Source organism: Thamnophis sirtalis, unplaced genomic scaffold, assembly GCF_051295495.1.
Source record: "Thamnophis sirtalis isolate CommonGarterSnake01/CBP01778 unplaced genomic scaffold, rThaSir2_p1.2 scaffold_1, whole genome shotgun sequence".
In the NCBI taxonomy this organism is placed as follows: domain Eukaryota; kingdom Metazoa; phylum Chordata; class Lepidosauria; order Squamata; family Natricidae; genus Thamnophis; species Thamnophis sirtalis.
The window spans coordinates 75,379,341-75,397,901 of NW_028261381.1; the positions used below are offsets into that span (position 1 = coordinate 75,379,341).

The following is an 18,561-nucleotide window of genomic DNA, read 5'->3' on the forward strand; positions in this document are numbered from 1 at the left end:
ACATGGTAGGATATGCTATGAACAAAGTAGAAACGGAAGATGATAGTCATTTCTTATTTCACATCATTTATAGTTTGCTCTGCACCTTTAAAGCAATCCATTGAGAGATAGCTTTGATCTTACTATCTCCCTCTCCCCCCTTTGATACTCTCTAGTACCTGCCAAAAAGGAAGCTGGAAATGCACCAACATAGTGTGTTACGGGACATGTACCATTTATGGCAGTGGCCATTTCATAACCTATGATGGAAAATTCTATGACTTTGATGGTCACTGTGAATACGTGGCTTCTCAGGTAATATTCAATTACTAGGACCAAGTTTTGCAGTAACCCAAATTATACAGTATTTGAAGTGACTGTCAATTTTATTCCACGGATACCCATCAGAATGTCATTCCATGGACTCTTCTTATCCAGCAGGCAACTAAGTAATTGCATTAAGATGATTTTTTTTTTGCACATAATTATTTTACCAAATTTAAAAAAAGTCTGGCTTGTATAGAAACCCATGATACTGAATTAAAATATTAACAATTTAACAACACTTTGGATATTTTCTGAAATTTATTTTGTTCAGTGTTGATGGTATCTATACTGGTAATAGGCACTCTCGTTCAATGTACTTTCAAACGAAAAAAAGACTTTGCCAATCTTACCTTTTAAAACAGGAATTCCTAATGAGTAATATATGCTGGCCCAGTTTGTCTATGTCTTACCAAATTTTGATCCTAACAGGGCAACTTTTTAAAGATAGTGTCTATTTGACTTCCTGATATGGATGGCTTTACATTTAAGTGAAATGAAATTGCAACTAAAACAATCTGACTCAAATCTTACCATCTATTACAATGTATTACAATCTTACAATCTATTCTGTTGTTTCATAAAAATCACAAAACACTTTGGAGATCTTGAATTGTAGTGTTGGTGTTTTAAAAGCTGGAGGAGTTCCTTTGCAATGATTCTTTGGGGCTTGTATATTACAATTTTCATTTTTGTTGATTTTATCTTCTCATCATGTCAAATATTGTGCCAATAATAAAGTGTTTCCTGGGTTACAATTCTTTGAATTAACGTTATCTGCATGGTTGATCAATTACTTTGCCTCACCATGCATATGACTATGACAGTCTGACAATGACCACTTTATGACATTATATGACCACAATGGTATCCATACAATAATTTTCAGACAAATAAAATATGCTATTTTTAAAGACTAGCTCATTAAATGGTTTTTTTTTTAGTCGGTGGATGAAGGAAGTTGGCTAGTAAGTTTGAAGCATGAATGTTCTCATAAACATAAAGGAATGATTAACTGCATAGTGCCCAGAGTCACTCTGTGAATGACATGTGAAACATTATTTGATTTGATTTTGCTTAATCCTGATCCTCTTTTTTTGTCTATGCCAACTAGGATTACTGTGGCAATCAGCAAGGAACGTTTAGTGTGATCACAGAGAATGTTCCCTGTGGAACGACAGGAGTTACCTGCTCCAAGGCCATTAAATTGTTTCTAGGGGTATGTATCGAGCCTCTGAGAAGGAGTTTGAACGCAACCTTCCTTACCCAAATAAATCAGAGAATGCTTTGAAGTCTTGAACAAATTGGACTCAACTCTATTTTTTCAAGACTGACATTAAATAACACACCGTATGCAATTTAAGTCTGCTAGATTGACAACTCAGTTGAAAGTTGAGGACTGATCATGTTGTGCTATTAATTTTTAAAAAAACAAAATATTACAACAAATTTAAATTTATTTATTTTTATTCTGCCTCTATTATTTTTTATAATTGTCTACTATAGCACATTTGTTCTGATACAGTAAAGATTATTCTGATGACTGCTTTATAGAGAATGGTCTTCTTTTTTTGATTCTACCTCACCCGTGGGCTGAAATGGGTTGCATTCCAAAAAGCGTAAACCTAAACCATAATAAAGGTGTTAATCCACAGTGTCAATCCACTGCTCTTGGAGTGTATTGAGTAGGAGGGACTACTTAAAATTCGAACTTCTGTTTTCATCACGTAGCCTTCATTGTATTTATGCCTTTTAGACCACCGAACTGAAGCTGCAAGAAAAACACGTTGAAAAAATTCAGTGGGGTAACTACAGCTCTATAACTTACTGGATTCGTGGAACAGTTGGGATGTATACAGTAATTGAAGCCAGCAATGGAGTGATGCTCATCTGGGATAAGAAGACAACTGTTTTCATCAAGCTGATGCCATTTCATAAAGTCAGTGCATCTAGAACACTTTCCACACAACATTTTTATCTTACTAATGGATGAATATATTAAAATATTTTCTTACAGTATTTATATCTTAATACATACTAAATATCTCTATGAATATTATGATTTTGCACTATTATTACTTGATAAATGTAGATTAATGCAATATGCACAAGGTTATTGAACCCCTTGGGGAGGATTCACTGAATAATGTTTAAATGAGATTTAAATATATAGAATAAATGGGAGGAAGAGGCAAATATTTTTTCCTCTCCAATTTAGCTAAGCCTTGGGAAAATAGAACAAACCTTTTACTGGATCCAGCCCAAGGCAAACATCTGAAATGCTTAATGCAGATTTACTTAATGCTTTTTCTTTATTTATTTAGGGTAAACTTCTTTTTCCACGCTAGTGATACTTAACTGTTTGTAATTATTTTAGTGTGTGGTGTGAAGATATTGCTGTTTACTTGGTAATGATTATTTTAAATAACTATAATAATACTGTGAATTTTCAAAACTGAATCTGGTTTAATTTCAAAAAGTAAACAAGCCAATTCTTTCCCTCTGCAAACACTTATGTTTGCTTTCTTCTTATACATGGAGAGTTATGTACACAAAACTGTCATTTGGAATAGTGCATGCAAAGGAAGCAGCAAACTCTGTTCCAGTTTTCTTAAATGCTAACTTTGTTTCTCCCCCTCTGGAACCCTAGACGCAATACAGGTAATGCTCAACTTAGGATCACAATTGAGCCCCAACTTTCCATTCCTAAACAAGACAGTTGTTAAACGTTTTGCTTCATTTTGCAAACTTTCTTGCCACAGTTGTTAAGTGGAATTGTTAAATTAGTAACATGGTGACAAAGGGAATCTGGCTTCCACATTGTCTTTGCTTATCAGAAGGTCGCAAAAGGTGATCACATAACTTTGGAACACTGCAACCATCATAGGTACATGCCACATATCCAAATTTTGAGCACATGGCCATGGGGATCAGTGGTGGGTTGACAATTCCTTTTACTAGCGGTTTGGGCGCGCTCAGTCGCACGTGTGATGCTTCTGTGCATGCACATCTGGGCAGGTGGGCAGAGCCTCCCGCTGCCATTACTACCGGTTCACCTGATCCAGGCCGAACCGGGAGCAACCCACCCCTGATGGGGGTGCTGCTATCGTTGTAAATATGTAAACCATTGTAAATGTGAAAAACAGTCACAAGTCACTTTTTTTCAGTGATATTGTAATTTCAAACGGTCACTAAACAAATAGTTGTAAGTTGAGGACTACCTGTCTTTTCACAACAGATCATGGTAGAAATATGAACTAGGCCAGCAAATTATTCAAATTTCTTTTAGCTTTGATGAAGTGTTCTTTGTTTTTTGCTTACAGGGAAAAGTCTGTGGTTTGTGTGGTAACTTTGATGACAAAGCCAGCAATGACTTTACAACAAGGAGTATGGCTCAAGACACAGTCAGTGCCTTGGCATTTGGAAATTCATGGAAAAAGGATCCGGCTTGCCCTGATGTAGAGGTAGTCATTGATCCCTGTGAGATGAAGCCACATCGGAAATCTTGGGCAGAAAAAGAGTGCAGCATTATCAAAAAAGATGTTTTTAAAGCTTGTCATTCCAAGGTTAGTACTTTTGGTTTGGTTTGGTTTTGAGTTATTATGGCACTATGGCAAGTTTAAGATGTGTGGACTTCATCTCCCAGAATTCCCCAAATGCAGGTCAAGGAATCCTGGATGTTGAAGTCCACACATCGTAAAATTGGCAAGATTGAAAAACACCATATTAGGGAATGCTTTGACGTAGTGTTCTTTAAAATAAAATAAAACACTGTCATAGGGGAGCCACGGACTGTGTCTGTTGGTGTTGCTGCACGTCTGAACATCAATTTTGGAAATGTTAATTTATGAATCTTTTCCTTCCTGCTTCTACATTAATTTGCAATTTTTTAAAAATGTCATTTAATTGTATATTTAAATATGTACTCCGAACATTTTCACAAGATACAAATTTAGAGATGTAACAACACTCCAGATATGTATTTTCTAATATATTGTCATTTTAAACTTAGATTTTTAATTATAGTAACCATTATTGAACTGTGATATTCAGGGAAGGGAAAATTATGGTGCTTAGTTTTATTCCATTAGGGCAAGAATTCAAATAATTCTATATTCGGTTCCACATAGACTGCTCTGCTAAACACATCTAATCCAGAATACAATGTTTAGCTATGTGAGGAAAGCAAACTTTAAGTAAAAACAGTTTCCTTCCCCTGAGAATTGAGAGAAATGTTGAACAAAATTAAACTTTTAAGGCTCTGAAGCACCTTGGTGGTTCCAACAAGAACTTTAATGGTGGGCTTCAAAAATTTCAGCAATAGGTTCTCTGCCTGATTGATGGGTGGGTGTGGCCATGGGGGCCATGGCCTAGTGGGCCTCCTGCACAATAGCAGGGGGACGACAATGAGATTTTCACCTTCCCCAGGCTACAGAGGATTTCCTTTAACCTCCGAGAGGGCAAAAACTCCCTCCCCTGGCCTCCAGAGGCTAGAAATGGGCCCATTTTTGGCCTTCCAGAACTTCCAGGAGGCCCATTTTCCCCCTCCCCAAGCCTCCCCAGGCCATGCACTTACATTGCATTCAAAATGGGCCACGTGGAGACTCCTGGGGAGGGGCATGGTGCGAGGGGCATGGTGGGGTAGGCGGAGCCTGCCAGAGGTGGGATTGGAGGTTCTCTGTAACGATAGCTACAGCTTCTCCTGAACCCGGGTGACCCATCCCTGCATGAATGGGATAGAGCTTCATTCATCTACTGCATGTAGACTTCTCTTGGATAACTGGATGATCACCTTGCTCAATCTGTTTGCCGAGCTTTTCTGTATTCAGAGGACAATGTAGTCACACAAATATCTAAATGCTGTGATTCTGTAATTTTTCAATAGGTGGACCCAGAACCATACTATGAAGCTTGTGTACATGATTCCTGTGCCTGTGATACTGGGGGGGACTGTGTATGCTTCTGCACTGCAGTTGCTGCCTATGCACATGAGTGTGTCAAAGCTGATGCGTGCATCCACTGGAGAACTCCAGATATATGCCGTAAGTATTCCAGATAAACTATTGAAGTTCTAGGATCAACATGCAATATCCAATTATCCCAAAGGATGATGATCTAGAAATACGAGACTATAAACTTTCACAAGTCTAGATGTGTTTATTTAATTTAGCTAAATCTTATCTTGGTAAAGTTTACTCTCTGAGACATTTTATGCTAAAACTCTTTATCTTTGTGGTAAGTTTTGCCAGAAATTTGGGTTTGAATGAAGTAAAAATTACTGGGAACACAAAATGGGCAAAGTTCTTGAAAATAAGCAAGTCAAGATCCCGTGGGATTTTCATATGGCCCACAACACACTTTGTGGAAAAGAAAGAAAAAGTCTGGTTCATTGACATTGCAATACTAGGTGATTCACAAATTGAAGAGAAACAGCTAGAAAAAATAACAAAATATCATGATTTGCACATATACTCGGAATTGCCTATATACTCAGACGTTACCCTAACAGTTCTTAGGTCTTTGGTTAAGACTTGAACTGTTAAAGTTTTACCACTCCCAGATTGTGAATTGAATTGAAGATGATGATGATGATGATGATGATGATGATGATGATGATGATGATCATCATCATCATCATCATCATCATCATCATCATCATCATCATCTTATTCATTAAACATGAAACTCAATCAACTGAATATTTAAAAATGCATCACAAATACCTGGTGCTGATGGTTGATATGGGTTGCTGCCAGCATCCTAGGTATCAACCAAGTACCTTCTTAAGGTGTACAATGTTCTGAGTAGTTTTTTGTAGTTCTGCTGGTGTTATTGCAAGAAGATGGAGTTTCTTGATATGTTTTATAAAATTATTGGACATGGTGTTGTTATTGTTATTGATATTGCTATTGCTGTTGTTATTATTATTAACAATCAATCAAACAAACAAACACAAACCTTAAACGGCAAACTTTGTAGACCACTGGGTCATTTTTTTTGCATTACACAAGTCAATTTAGATAAAAAAAATGTTGCAACAGTCTCTACATAATTGCCTTTAAAGCCACCATTCTGCTTCCAGTATGTACAAATATCCATGTATTAGTAAATCCATGTATTTTTATTAGAGATTTCCCCCCAAAACATAGATAATGTTAGCAGTAGAGATAGACAGTGTAGGATACCTATATATGATACCTTAGCTATATATCTATAGGATACCTACCTGTAGTGTTATTCACTAGTTCCTGTGATGTCATATAGAGATATCTTACATGGGAATTGGAAAAAAATATTTTCCCTGCTTCTTTTCTAATGAGCAACTTTCTTTTTAAAGCAATCTTTTGTGAATACTTCAATCCTGATGAAGATAAATGTCAGTGGCACTATGAGCCTTGCGGACGTGATATTTTAACTTGCAAAATCCTCAATCAAGTCACCACCAACTTTTCAGTGTCATTCTTAGAAGGTAAAAGACCTGTTAATTTTGTAGTGGATTTGTTCTTCAAAGATTGTTTATATGGGGTTGGAAGAATGTGGTTGGGTCATTCAGCTGGGTGGCCAATAAACAAACATAAAAGTCATTCAGTGAGCTGATCCACTTTGGTGGGAAATCTATACTGTTTTTATTTTTATTTTTGGACCCAAAATGGGATGATCCCACTGAGATCTTTCCTGGCCTTTAAGTTGAAGTTTTGGAAACATCTTTGTCTCTGATTAATGCATCTTAGCTTTTGCTTCATCAGAATTTTCTTTCTTTCTAATTGGCTTTTTTACTTCTGTGTTTAATCTACTAGACTGATTCTTAATAAAACAGTTCCAAAGATGTAGACCTACATTCGATTAGAGATAAAACAGAACATGAGTGTTTCTTTAGCTACCAAAGTCTTGACTCTCAGTCTTTAATGAAAGGGGGATTCTCTTTTTTGGCCCCTTTCTAGTATATTCTTAGTGTATTGTTCCAAGGGAAATATCAGAATAAATATACATAGAAGAAGTGCAGAACTGCGTCTGTCCCTTAGAAATGACATCCAGTCAACTGGCACACAGACTGAATAATTTCCATTTCTTTCTGATATATAAATCAAAGGTGTTATTTTTTAACCAAGTTTTGGAGCATGTCTCCTTCATGCAATTCTTCTATGGCAAGGACAGATAATAGCTGCCATTTTAAAAAATGCATCTTTTTGGACAATAGGTTGCTACCCACGATGTGATCCAGAAACTCCAATCTACAATGAAGAAACCAATTCATGTGGAACAAAGGATACATGTGGTTGCTACCATAATGATACTTACTACCCACCTGGAAGTCTCATCCCCAGTTATGAACTGTGCCACACTTGGTATGTGAAAATATAAAGTGAATGGAGGAAGAACTGAAAAAAAAAAGCATTTGAACAAATGTCTTTATCAAAACTATTCAGTTTCAGATGGTTGGGTTTCTGCATGAGTGTGTGACAAAGACAGCATTGTAAGTTAGTAAGCACTTTTAGGATAGAATAGATTGAAAGGGGTGGAAGGTTAGAAGTGATCAGAATGCAAAATTGTGTACTCTCTTCCAACTGCTACTTCCTCCAGGAGTCAGTAAACTCATTTGATAGAAGAAAATGAGCTTGTCAGATAATCACCACCTTGTGTTTTCTTATAAGCTCCATAATGCTTCATATGCAACATTTATTTCTTAGATGACCCAATAAATTAGGCAACAATATCATAATAGGAGTTAAAGCAGTAGTGGGAAAAAGGTCTTTTGGCTACCAAAGTGAACTGGTGTCCAGTGAGTTGGAACCATGCTGTATGGAGAGGAACAAGGATAGTAGCAAGTCATGCCTATGCTTCCTTAGCCTCCCCCCACCCACAACTGGTAAAACTACTGTGTGTGCTGTTCTGAATGGTCCAGATCTTTCTGGAAGAGATTGTTAGGAACTTTGGGAGTAGCAGTAAGAAGAGATAATGAGAGACGAGAGGTTTCTTCTACTGGGTTAGAGGTAATTCATGAAACTGTCTTCCATAGACCTCTCTATGTGGAGAGAGGTACATCTGAGGAATCCAAGAAGTTGGGGAAGTCCTAGTTGAGAGTTTGGGTTTTTGACTAATCTCCAGAAGTCATTCAGCTTGCTTTAGAATACATAAAAAGGTAAAGAATAGTTTCGTGCAATTTCTTAATTTCTTCCTCACTTTATGGGAATTCAACATTCTAGTCCCCATTAAAATGTCATTGTTTGTGATAAAAATGTTAGATAAAGCAATGTCCATGCAAGGCTATCTTTTCTACAAAAAGAAAATATCAGGAAGCAACCTCCTTCCTTCCTTTTAAAGAGAAAATACTGGCAAAGTGAAGGAGCTTAATTGTAAAAGAACTACCCTGTTTTTGCCAAAGTTTTTTGCCACATTGTAAAAAAATTAGGGGGTGGGAATAAAATACAAGCCCTATGGAGCAGTGTTTCCCAATTTCGACTTTGACTACCATAATTCCCTAGCCAACATAGCCATTGCTGAGATTGCTGGGAATTGAATTCCACACACCTAAAAGTAGCCAAGATTGGGAAACATTGCTCATAAAAGGAAGGACCACAAATCACCAAGGTTGGCATTAATTTGGGGAACATTTCTGATTAGGCTAGGTGTGGTGAATATTGGTCTCATAGAATTTATAGATATATAGAGCTTATCTACCAAAGACCTGACTCCATTCTATTCTCATATCTATTCCTGCCAACATTAACTTCCTGTCCTGTGAAATTATGTGAACAAATTATATTTATTATTAGAATTTCATTATGAATCCAAGGCACCACAGTTGCAGATTGAATATAGTCAGGCTACAAGAACAAAAGTTTAATATTAAAGTTTAACATTGCTAAATAAATAACACTTTAAATATTTTGTTTCTGGTTTTTTTAAACTTTCAGTTACTGCAACTCAGCAGGAAATGTGACATGTAAACCTAAAAAAGGTATGTTTTCCCTAGCAGCTTCCATATATTTCTCTTGAATGAGCAAGTCATGGTTTGAGGTGTTTGTTTTAAAATTTTAAATATTGAGAATATCAGTTTTATTTTGTAACTTGTTTCTATACTTGGTACATTTAAGGAAAGATGAATGAAGTCCCAGTAGCTATACATTTAGATGCAAATATTTATTTGTTTGTTTTTTAAAAAATTACCAGGAATCCTACAGTTCTAATCCTTCAGAGTACAATGTTTAGTATAGTTTCCTGTCAACTTACACAGCCATAAAAGTTCCTTGAGTTGCAGAGAAACTTTTGATAATGACTTGAGATGTTTGAAAGTTGGATATACAAATTGAATCCAATAAGACATAATAGAGCTTATTGTTAGGTCCACTCTGGAATAATGCCAGCAGCTATACATTATATTTTTCAACCTGTAAGCTGATTGTTTAGAATCTTGTGAAGATGTGTACAACTTCTTGAAGTTTATCTGGGAAAGGGAAGAGCAAATCTGGGAGCACTTTGCCCAGGTTTTCCAGATAATGTCTCTCATGTTGGATTCTACCTTTCCAGTGTCAAACGAGATGACAATAGTCATCTCTCATCCATTATCCTGTTTAGTTTATTATACTAGCGAATGAGAATCAAACTTTTGAAAAACCAAAGCCAACAACCAGTGTGTTTGAACCTTACCAAACTATTTTAGCCAAAAGAATAACAACAGCCAGAGGATTTCCATCCTGCCTGAAGCAAGCAGTAGCTCATCCCTTGATGAAAAAGCCTTTTCAAAATGTGACAGGTTGATAATACAACAGTTCACCAGCCACTCAAGGAGATGGTCAGCTTGTGTTTACTGGATGCTTAAATAGAGCCTGGGCAGCATCACTTGGGAATGCTTTGAAATTAAATTCCTGAACCGAGCACTGTGGATGTTAGACTCTATGACCGCTTTCAACTTTAGGATTCTAAATTCAATGAATAACTAAGCTGTCTCAAATTCCCATTTTGGGTAAGATGACAGAATGATTCATAGCACAAGAATGAAAGTTTCTGGAGGAAACTGTTATCTGGGGCAATTTCAGATGAGAGCTTAGTCTGGCCCTCAAACAGCTTAGGCCAATTTAATATTTTTCTTCAAGAACCTAGGTAGGCAGAATATGTACCCATTGATTCTCGTGACTCTCTCGGGAGCTTTCACTATGATTCATTGTGGGTTGCCTATCATGGATACTGACTTGTGACTATTCAGATCCAACCTCACATATAAGACCAAGAAAGTAGATGTGAAAGAGTCTGTTCAATGTCACTGATGCTCTATGTAATTTGCTAAAGATCTACAAGAGTTCTACACTGGTTAATATTTATTTGAAATTGCTGGGAGACGTAATCCAGGGCTATAGGATATGATGTCTATAGGTAGATGATATCCATTTGGGCATCTCATTTCAGCCCCAACTAATGTGGCTATTCATATCTCGAAATGATGCCTGACACCTGTAGAATTTGATTTTAAATTGGGATTAAAATTGGATAAGTATTCTTTCTGAAGAATAAGGCTCCCTCACCAGCCTATGGGAATACATTTCTCTGAAGGATTGGATATATAATTTAGAGACATGCTCCCATTCAGCTTTGCTACTTGTTGTTCAGGTCACATCTCTTCCATTTTCAAATTTTGGCTGGTATATCATTATGAACAGCTCTCCAGCATTTTGACATAATCCAAATTTTGTCACTTATTGATTAGGCTTGCCCTTAAAGATTCTTTGGAAAGTATAGCTCAGTGATGGTAAACCTTTTAGACACTGAGTGCCCAAACTGCGCGCGCAGGCCCAATCTGAAAGGTGTGCATACACAAACATGCACATGTGCAGGCATGCATGGAGACATGCATGGAAATGTGTGAATTTGTGCATGCGCAGACATGCACACATGTGCAGCTGAGACCCAAAGACCAGCTGGCCAGCGGGAGGTGGGGCATTCCAACTCTGGCAGCGTGGCAAGAGGTAAGATCTTTTTCTTTCATGAGCTTCTGTTTCGGCATTTGCAGGGAAACAGAAGCTCACAAAAGAAATGCCAAGGAGATCTGACCTGGGGCGATGGCACACATGTCACCAAAGAGGGCTTTGCGTGCCACCTCTGGCATGCATGCCATATGCTTGCCATCACAGGTATAGCTGGTCAAATATGGCAACCCAGGTTGTCTAAAAGATCAAACCATAAAATAGCACTCTAGCTGGGCTGGTTACCAGTTCCCTTCTTGGTGTAATTAAAGGGTATAGGTTAAGACACTTTAAAGGTTTTGGATCAAAGCCCCTAAGAATCTGGCTGGCCTGTTAAAAAAACTATGACAGTTTCTTTTCTGAACTCACACCTTCTGAAGTGGAGCTAGCATTGCAAGGAAACAGCTGTTCAACTCTCTTGTTGTGAAATTCCTTCTGCCTGAAATTCGTTAATATCTTTTTCCACAGAGTGTTGTGTTTATGATGGCAAAGAGTATGGAGTGGGAGAAAATGTCACTACCCCCACTAATCCATGTGTGTACCTAATATGCACATTAAATGGCACCATGGAAATTAGATATGATGGATGCACTTCAACTTCTCCACCTACAACCTCTCCCAGCACTACTACTCCTACCACCACCGCTACTACCACACCAAGTAAGCTTCCAGTGTTAATAATTCTTTTTATTGCCCTGGAGGATAATAAACTTGTATAGAAATTTGGTTGATAATGCCATGTTGAGGTATGTTCAGTGTGGAAACTTTGCCAATTTTCTCTAAAACTCTTAAAATGAACCAACCATGATTTACTATTCTTTTTTCTCCATTTCAGTGACTTCTACAACAGTTTCAACTACCAGTAAGTAGTAAAAGGGATGTGGGAAAGGTCCAAAATTTTGCAGTATAAAACGCAATCCTTTCATTAAAAGGGACTCATGTACTATTTGTTTCCCTTTCAGGCACTTCTACAATAAGTTCAAGTAAGTACAAAACATGTTTCATTCATTTTTTTTAAATTTTATTTTAAAGGAACAGATTAGGAAATACTCAGATAATCATGCTGAGAATTTGTGGGGACTGTTAGCAAAAGGAATTAAAAGAAATAAACATCCAGTTTATTTTCCATTTTGAAGTCATGGAGATTTTAAGAAAAAAACACATAATATTTATAAATATTTGTATTAGTATACAGATACTACATTGTACATCTTTGAGCTAAATTAAAATGCTCTGTGCTTACTATCTATGATACTATCAGATTACCAAATTGGGGCAGAGTATGTGTGTGTGTGAGAGAGAGAGGGGGGGGAGAGAGAGAGAGAGAGGGGGAGAGGGAGAGGGAGAGAGAGAGAGAGGTGGTGGTGGTGGTTGTGGTGGTGGTACATGTAAAAAGGGCTTATCAGTTATGCAGTGCAGCGATCATGTTTATTTCTTTGGAGACCTCTCTCTGTGGATAACCCTGAAAGCAGAAATTGAGTAAATTGAAATCTAAGTTTGAGCAAGGTTTTTCTTTATAATGTTGCTTCATTTAGAGAAAACAGGTATGTTATACAGAGCACTTACGGTGATTGTAGAATTAATGGTGGGTCTAACATTAACAGACTGAGCAAAGGTAACATTGCACAGATTGGATATTGTTGATGTCACAAGGTGAAACAAGAAAATGATCAGAGTTATTGTAGAAAATTTACCCCAGTGCTGAGGATTTATCAACATAAATGCATTCAGTGAAAGAAGTTATTCCATGTTCAAGAATAAATACATTATTTAAGGGAAAAAAATTTCTCTACTTTTATGACAGCACAAGGCTAATACTGTTTTCCATATCAGAAAATGTAAACACATCTTCAACTTTTATATAGCAACCTTTTCCCATTCTAACTGCTAATTGTACCATCAACATTTTAATCTTCCTCCGATTCCACTTCCACCAATACATCTACACTAAAGAATATAAAAGTGTTACTCCACATGAACATTATACATTACTCTTTCCTTTTTACCTCCCAATAACACCAAGGTTTTTTGCAGTGGTTACGTAAACAAGCAACCAATTAGTTTGTTGTAAACAACGACAAACAAAAAACAATGGCTGTGAATTGGGAGGACAAGTATAATTTATCCTACAGAGTGAGGGGTTTGAGAAATGGTACATGTAAATGGACTTAAATGAATTCCTGTCAATTACGCTGTCCTTTGGGTTGATATACTACTAAAATTCTGGATTTGCAGATATTTTTTGTGGGTTGTAATCCTCATTGAAAGGGAATGCAGTAGACCAAAACTGGGTTTGGATGTGGAGAAATTTCTATTACAAAAAGAAAAAAAAAACAGATTAGAGGAGCAGAATAGAAAAACAAGCATGAACAATACAGTTCCACATTCAAGACAATTAATAATGCTAAGATTAATTAGGTGTGAGCTCCAGAAAACCAGCAAGCCATCAAGGGCAGCAAAGCATTGCCTCAGTTTTTAAAGGTCAGGTGTTGTAGTCCAAAAGCAGGGGTGGGGAACCATCACCCTTTTATAACTTGTGGACTTCAAATCCCAGAATTCCTGAGCCAGCTGGCTCAGGAATTCTGGGAGTTGAAGTCCACAAGTTGTAAAAGGACCTTGGTTACTCATCGCTGCCCTAAAGGATATTCACAAGCAAATACATTAAACGAGCAAAGAAAGAAATCCTGATCCAAATACAAACATTCGGCTAATTCTAACTTTTGTTATTTTATAACAACATATCACAGCTTGAACTATTGTTCTAGTATTGTTCTCAGAATAGGAATTCTTCCTGTGTCTGTCACTCTTTCCTTACAGCACCTTGTGTAATCCAAGATTGTAAGTGGATGGATAAATGGATTTCTGTGAGTGTCCCAGGTAGGGGTCCTGATAAAGGAGACAATGAAACTTACGAAAACATCAAACTGCACCACGTAGAGATCTGTGACAACCCAGTAAACATATCATGCCGAGCAAAGAAGTTTCCGGACGCGTCTTTCGAGGACTTGCAGCAGAAAGTGACGTGTGATGTTTCCATTGGGCTGATTTGCAAAAACAAAGACCAGGTTCCGACACCTATAATGCCTGAAGAAGTCTGTCTCGATTACGAAATCAACGTCTGCTGTCCGGTCTGCTTTCCCACTACTCCCACAAGCTCTACTACTACAATTACCACCACTCCATCTACGACCACTCCAACGCCTACACCCACTCCAACACCTACTCCCACCTCCACATCTACTACGGAAAGCACTACTACCACAATTACCACCACTCCTACACCGACTCCCACTCCTACCATCACCTCCACAACTGAAAGCACTACTACAACAATTACCACCACTCCCACTCCCACTCCAACACCTACTCCTACCACCACAACTGAAAGCACTACTACCACAATTACCACCACTCCAACGCCTACTCCTACCACCACTATGGAAAGCACTACTACCACAATTACCACCACTCCCACTCCCACTCCAACGCCTACTCCTACCACCACAACTGAAAGCACTACTACCACAATTACCACCACTCCAACGCCTACTCCTACCACCACAACTGAAAGCACTACTACCACAATTACCACCACTCCAACTCCTACTCCTACCACCACTATTGAAAGCACTACTACAACAATTACCACTACTCCTACTCCCACTCCAACACCTACTCCTACCACCACTCCTGAAAGCACTACTACCACAATTACCACCACTCCTACCCCCACTCCCACTCCTACCATCACCTCCACAACTGAAAGCACTACTACCACAATTACCACCACTCCAACGCCTACTCCTACCACCACTATGGAAAGCACTACTACCACAATTACCACTACTCCTACTCCCACTCCAACACCTACTCCTACCACCACTCCTGAAAGCACTACTACCACAATTACCACCACTCCTACTCCCACTCCAACGCCTACTCCTACCACCACTACTGAAAGCACTACTACAACAATTACCACTACTCCTACTCCCACTCCAACGCCTACTCCTACCACCACAACTGAAAGCACTACTACCACAATTACCACCACTCCAACACCTACTCCTACCACCACTATTGAAAGCACTACTACAACAATTACCACTACTCCTACTCCCACTCCAACACCTACTCCTACCACCACTCCTGAAAGCACTACTACCACAATTACCACCACTCCTACTCCCACTCCAACGCCTACTCCTACCACCACTACTGAAAGCACTACTACAACAATTACCACTACTCCTACTCCCACTCCAACACCTACTCCTACCACCACAACTGAAAGCACTACTACCACAATTACCACCACTCCAACTCCTACTCCTACCACCACTATTGAAAGCACTACTACTACAATTACCACTACTCCTACTCCCACTCCAACACCTACTCCTACCACCACTATTGAAAGCACTACTACCACAATTACCACCACTCCTACTCCCACTCCAACGCCTACTCCTACCACCACAACTGAAAGCACTACTACCACAATTACCACCACTCCAACACCTACTCCTACCACGACTATTGAAAGCACTACTACCACAATAACCCCCACCCCAACTCCCACTCCAACACCTACTTCTACCACCACTATTGAAAGCACTACTACAACAATTACCACTACTCCTACTCCCACTCCAACACCTACTCCTACCACCACTACTGAAAGCACTACTACAACAATTACCACTACTCCTACTCCCACTCCAACACCTACTCCTACCACCACAACTGAAAGCACTACTACCACAATTACCACCACTCCAACTCCTACTCCTACCACCACTATTGAAAGCACTACTACTACAATTACCACTACTCCTACTCCCACTCCAACACCTACTCCTACCACCACTCCTGAAAGCACTACTACCACAATTACCACTACTCCTACTCCCACTCCAACTCCTACTCCTACCACCACTATTGAAAGCACTACTACCACAATTACCACCACTCCTACTCCCACTCCAACACCTACTCCTACCACCACAACTGAAAGCACTACTACCACAATTACCACCACTCCAACTCCTACTCCTACCACCACTATTGAAAGCACTACTACTACAATTACCACTACTCCTACTCCCACTCCAACACCTACTCCTACCACCACTCCTGAAAGCACTACTACCACAATTACCACCACTCCAACGCCTACTCCTACCACCACAACTGAAAGCACTACTACCACAATTACCACCACTCCAACTCCTACTCCAACACCTACTCCTACCACCACAATTGAAAGTACTACTACCACAATTACCACCACTCCATTTACTCCCACTGCAACGCCTACTCCCACCAGCGTCTCAACTACGCCATTCATAGAAACACCTACAAGTACAACGCCGGGATCGAGTACACTAAAATCCTGTATAGTCGGAGATAAACATGTTAGTAATTCTTATTCTATTTATTTACATATTTAAAATTATTCATGGAACTTGGAGCATGTTTATGTCTGCCATGCTCTGATGTCATCTATGCTTGCTAAATATCTTTGGATGCATAAAGAATTTGTAGAACAGTTATTTGAAAGAGAAAATTATCTCCAAAATGTGCCTTAGAAAATTATGTTTTCAAAATTCCTGGACAAGTCAGAATTAATTTTGTACATGAATTTTTACTGATACTGGCTCCTCCTCCAATATATAGAAATATATTGTATAAGGTGAAATGTACAAAATTAATTATGATGATACAAACATAAACATATGATGACTTAGGTCCATTTTATTGTGTATATTGGAAAAATGTAGCTAAAGCTATGCTGGATGTCACTGGGATTAGATTTCATTTAGATTATCAAATTTTGGGTTTACTGGATGAGAATCTTGGAGATTTTAATCCAACACAGCTAGAAGTTATTATATTTTTTAGTGGATTGAAATCCCACTATTTTATTTAGGAGGTGGGATATAGTGGGAGGTGGTTCAAGGTGACATACCTAGCAGTGTCTCCTGATTTTTTTTCTTCTTACTGAGAGATTGCGCTGAGAAAATGCAGCTGGTCCCAAATCATTCAGTGAATTTGGTCCAAAGGAACATAAGGCAACCAGACTTTGTTTTCCACTGAAGATATTTCGCTTCTCATCCTAGAAGTTTCTTCAGTGACTAAATGATGGAGGATCAAAGGATCCATATTCCTGGTAATCATCTAATTGTTAGCACTCTTTCTGAGAGTCATTGAGGACACTTGGAGATAGATCTGTGCCCTGGAGAGTGGGGTGTCACCTGAATACTGCAAATGGGTGTGGAACCTTCTTGGAGCTGCTGAAAGAACTGTGTTGTAAACAAAAGATAGATATCCATCCCCCTCTGTTGTGGGAGAGCTGTTCAATCTTATTGTAGATGGCCTCTTTGATCCTTCTTTCAACCATGACCTGATTGGCTGAGAATCTCCAGAGACATCCAGTCTCTGGAGATTCAATTTCCATGCTGGGTTTCTTCACTCCTAGCCCAGCATCTGATGTGCATTCCTTCCCTCAAATTGGAGAGGACCGAGTTATTTTCCTTGATTGAGTCTTACATTAACCAAAATGGGAAAAATGCTTTTATCATATGGGCTGATTTTAATGTCCTACATAATCTCCGTTTAAGCATAGTTAAATCTTAACTAATGTCACCCGCAAAGCCATCGTATCTGGGGTTGTAAAACCAGAACACATTAAAACAAATTCTACATACTAGTGCCGGGGTGTCAAACTCAATTTCATTGAGGATCACATCAGGGTTGTGTTTGATCTCAGGGGGCCAGGGTGGGCATGGCCAGGTTGGGCATGGCCAGCTCAACATCACTCGTGTTGGGGGCGTCTGTGGAGGCCCAAGTGCTCTGCCAGCAAAAATGGGCTCCCGAACTCCGGTTTTGGCTGTGATGGTGTCCTGCAACCTGTGCCAGCAAAAACAGAGCTCAGGAGGGCTGCACGCGGCCCTTGCAAGCTCTGTTTTCACTGGCAGAGGCACCACAGACCAGTCCTTTGCTGTTTCCAGAATGGCCCCGCGGGCCAGGTCTAAGCACGCCGATGGACGGATCTGGCACCTGGGCTTTGAGTTTGACACCGCAGTACTAGTGCATAGCTTTGGTATGTGATACAATAGAAGATAATTTTCAATCCAATGGCATTATTTTAATTGACAACAGCATAGGCAGGTGTTGAGTGGGAATAAGGATAATAAGTGAAATGGCTTGCCTCCAGAAGTTGTGGGTGCTCCAACACTGGAGGTTTTGAAGAAGAAATTGGACAACCATTTATCTGAAACGGTACAGGGTTTCCTGC

At 38.9% G+C, this 18,561-nt stretch overlaps 1 protein-coding gene across 1 annotated transcript in view; it reads left to right on the plus strand.

The window, feature by feature from the left end:
• The window catches only part of MUC2 (mucin 2, oligomeric mucus/gel-forming), a 77,251-nt gene that overhangs the window by 32,955 nt on the left and 25,735 nt on the right, over nucleotides 1–18,561 (plus strand). Inside the window, exons 19-31 of the mRNA XM_087704116.1 lie at nucleotides 1–5; nucleotides 156–294; nucleotides 1,418–1,522; nucleotides 2,060–2,242; nucleotides 3,627–3,869; nucleotides 5,189–5,345; nucleotides 6,641–6,772; nucleotides 7,502–7,649; nucleotides 9,219–9,262; nucleotides 11,730–11,921; nucleotides 12,097–12,123; nucleotides 12,224–12,244; nucleotides 14,079–16,678. The exon at nucleotides 1–5 is cut by the window's left edge and continues 147 nt beyond it. Coding sequence (XP_087560242.1) covers nucleotides 1–5; nucleotides 156–294; nucleotides 1,418–1,522; nucleotides 2,060–2,242; nucleotides 3,627–3,869; nucleotides 5,189–5,345; nucleotides 6,641–6,772; nucleotides 7,502–7,649; nucleotides 9,219–9,262; nucleotides 11,730–11,921; nucleotides 12,097–12,123; nucleotides 12,224–12,244; nucleotides 14,079–16,678 — 3,996 coding nt within the window. The remainder of the gene's footprint in view (nucleotides 6–155; nucleotides 295–1,417; nucleotides 1,523–2,059; nucleotides 2,243–3,626; nucleotides 3,870–5,188; nucleotides 5,346–6,640; nucleotides 6,773–7,501; nucleotides 7,650–9,218; nucleotides 9,263–11,729; nucleotides 11,922–12,096; nucleotides 12,124–12,223; nucleotides 12,245–14,078; nucleotides 16,679–18,561) is intronic.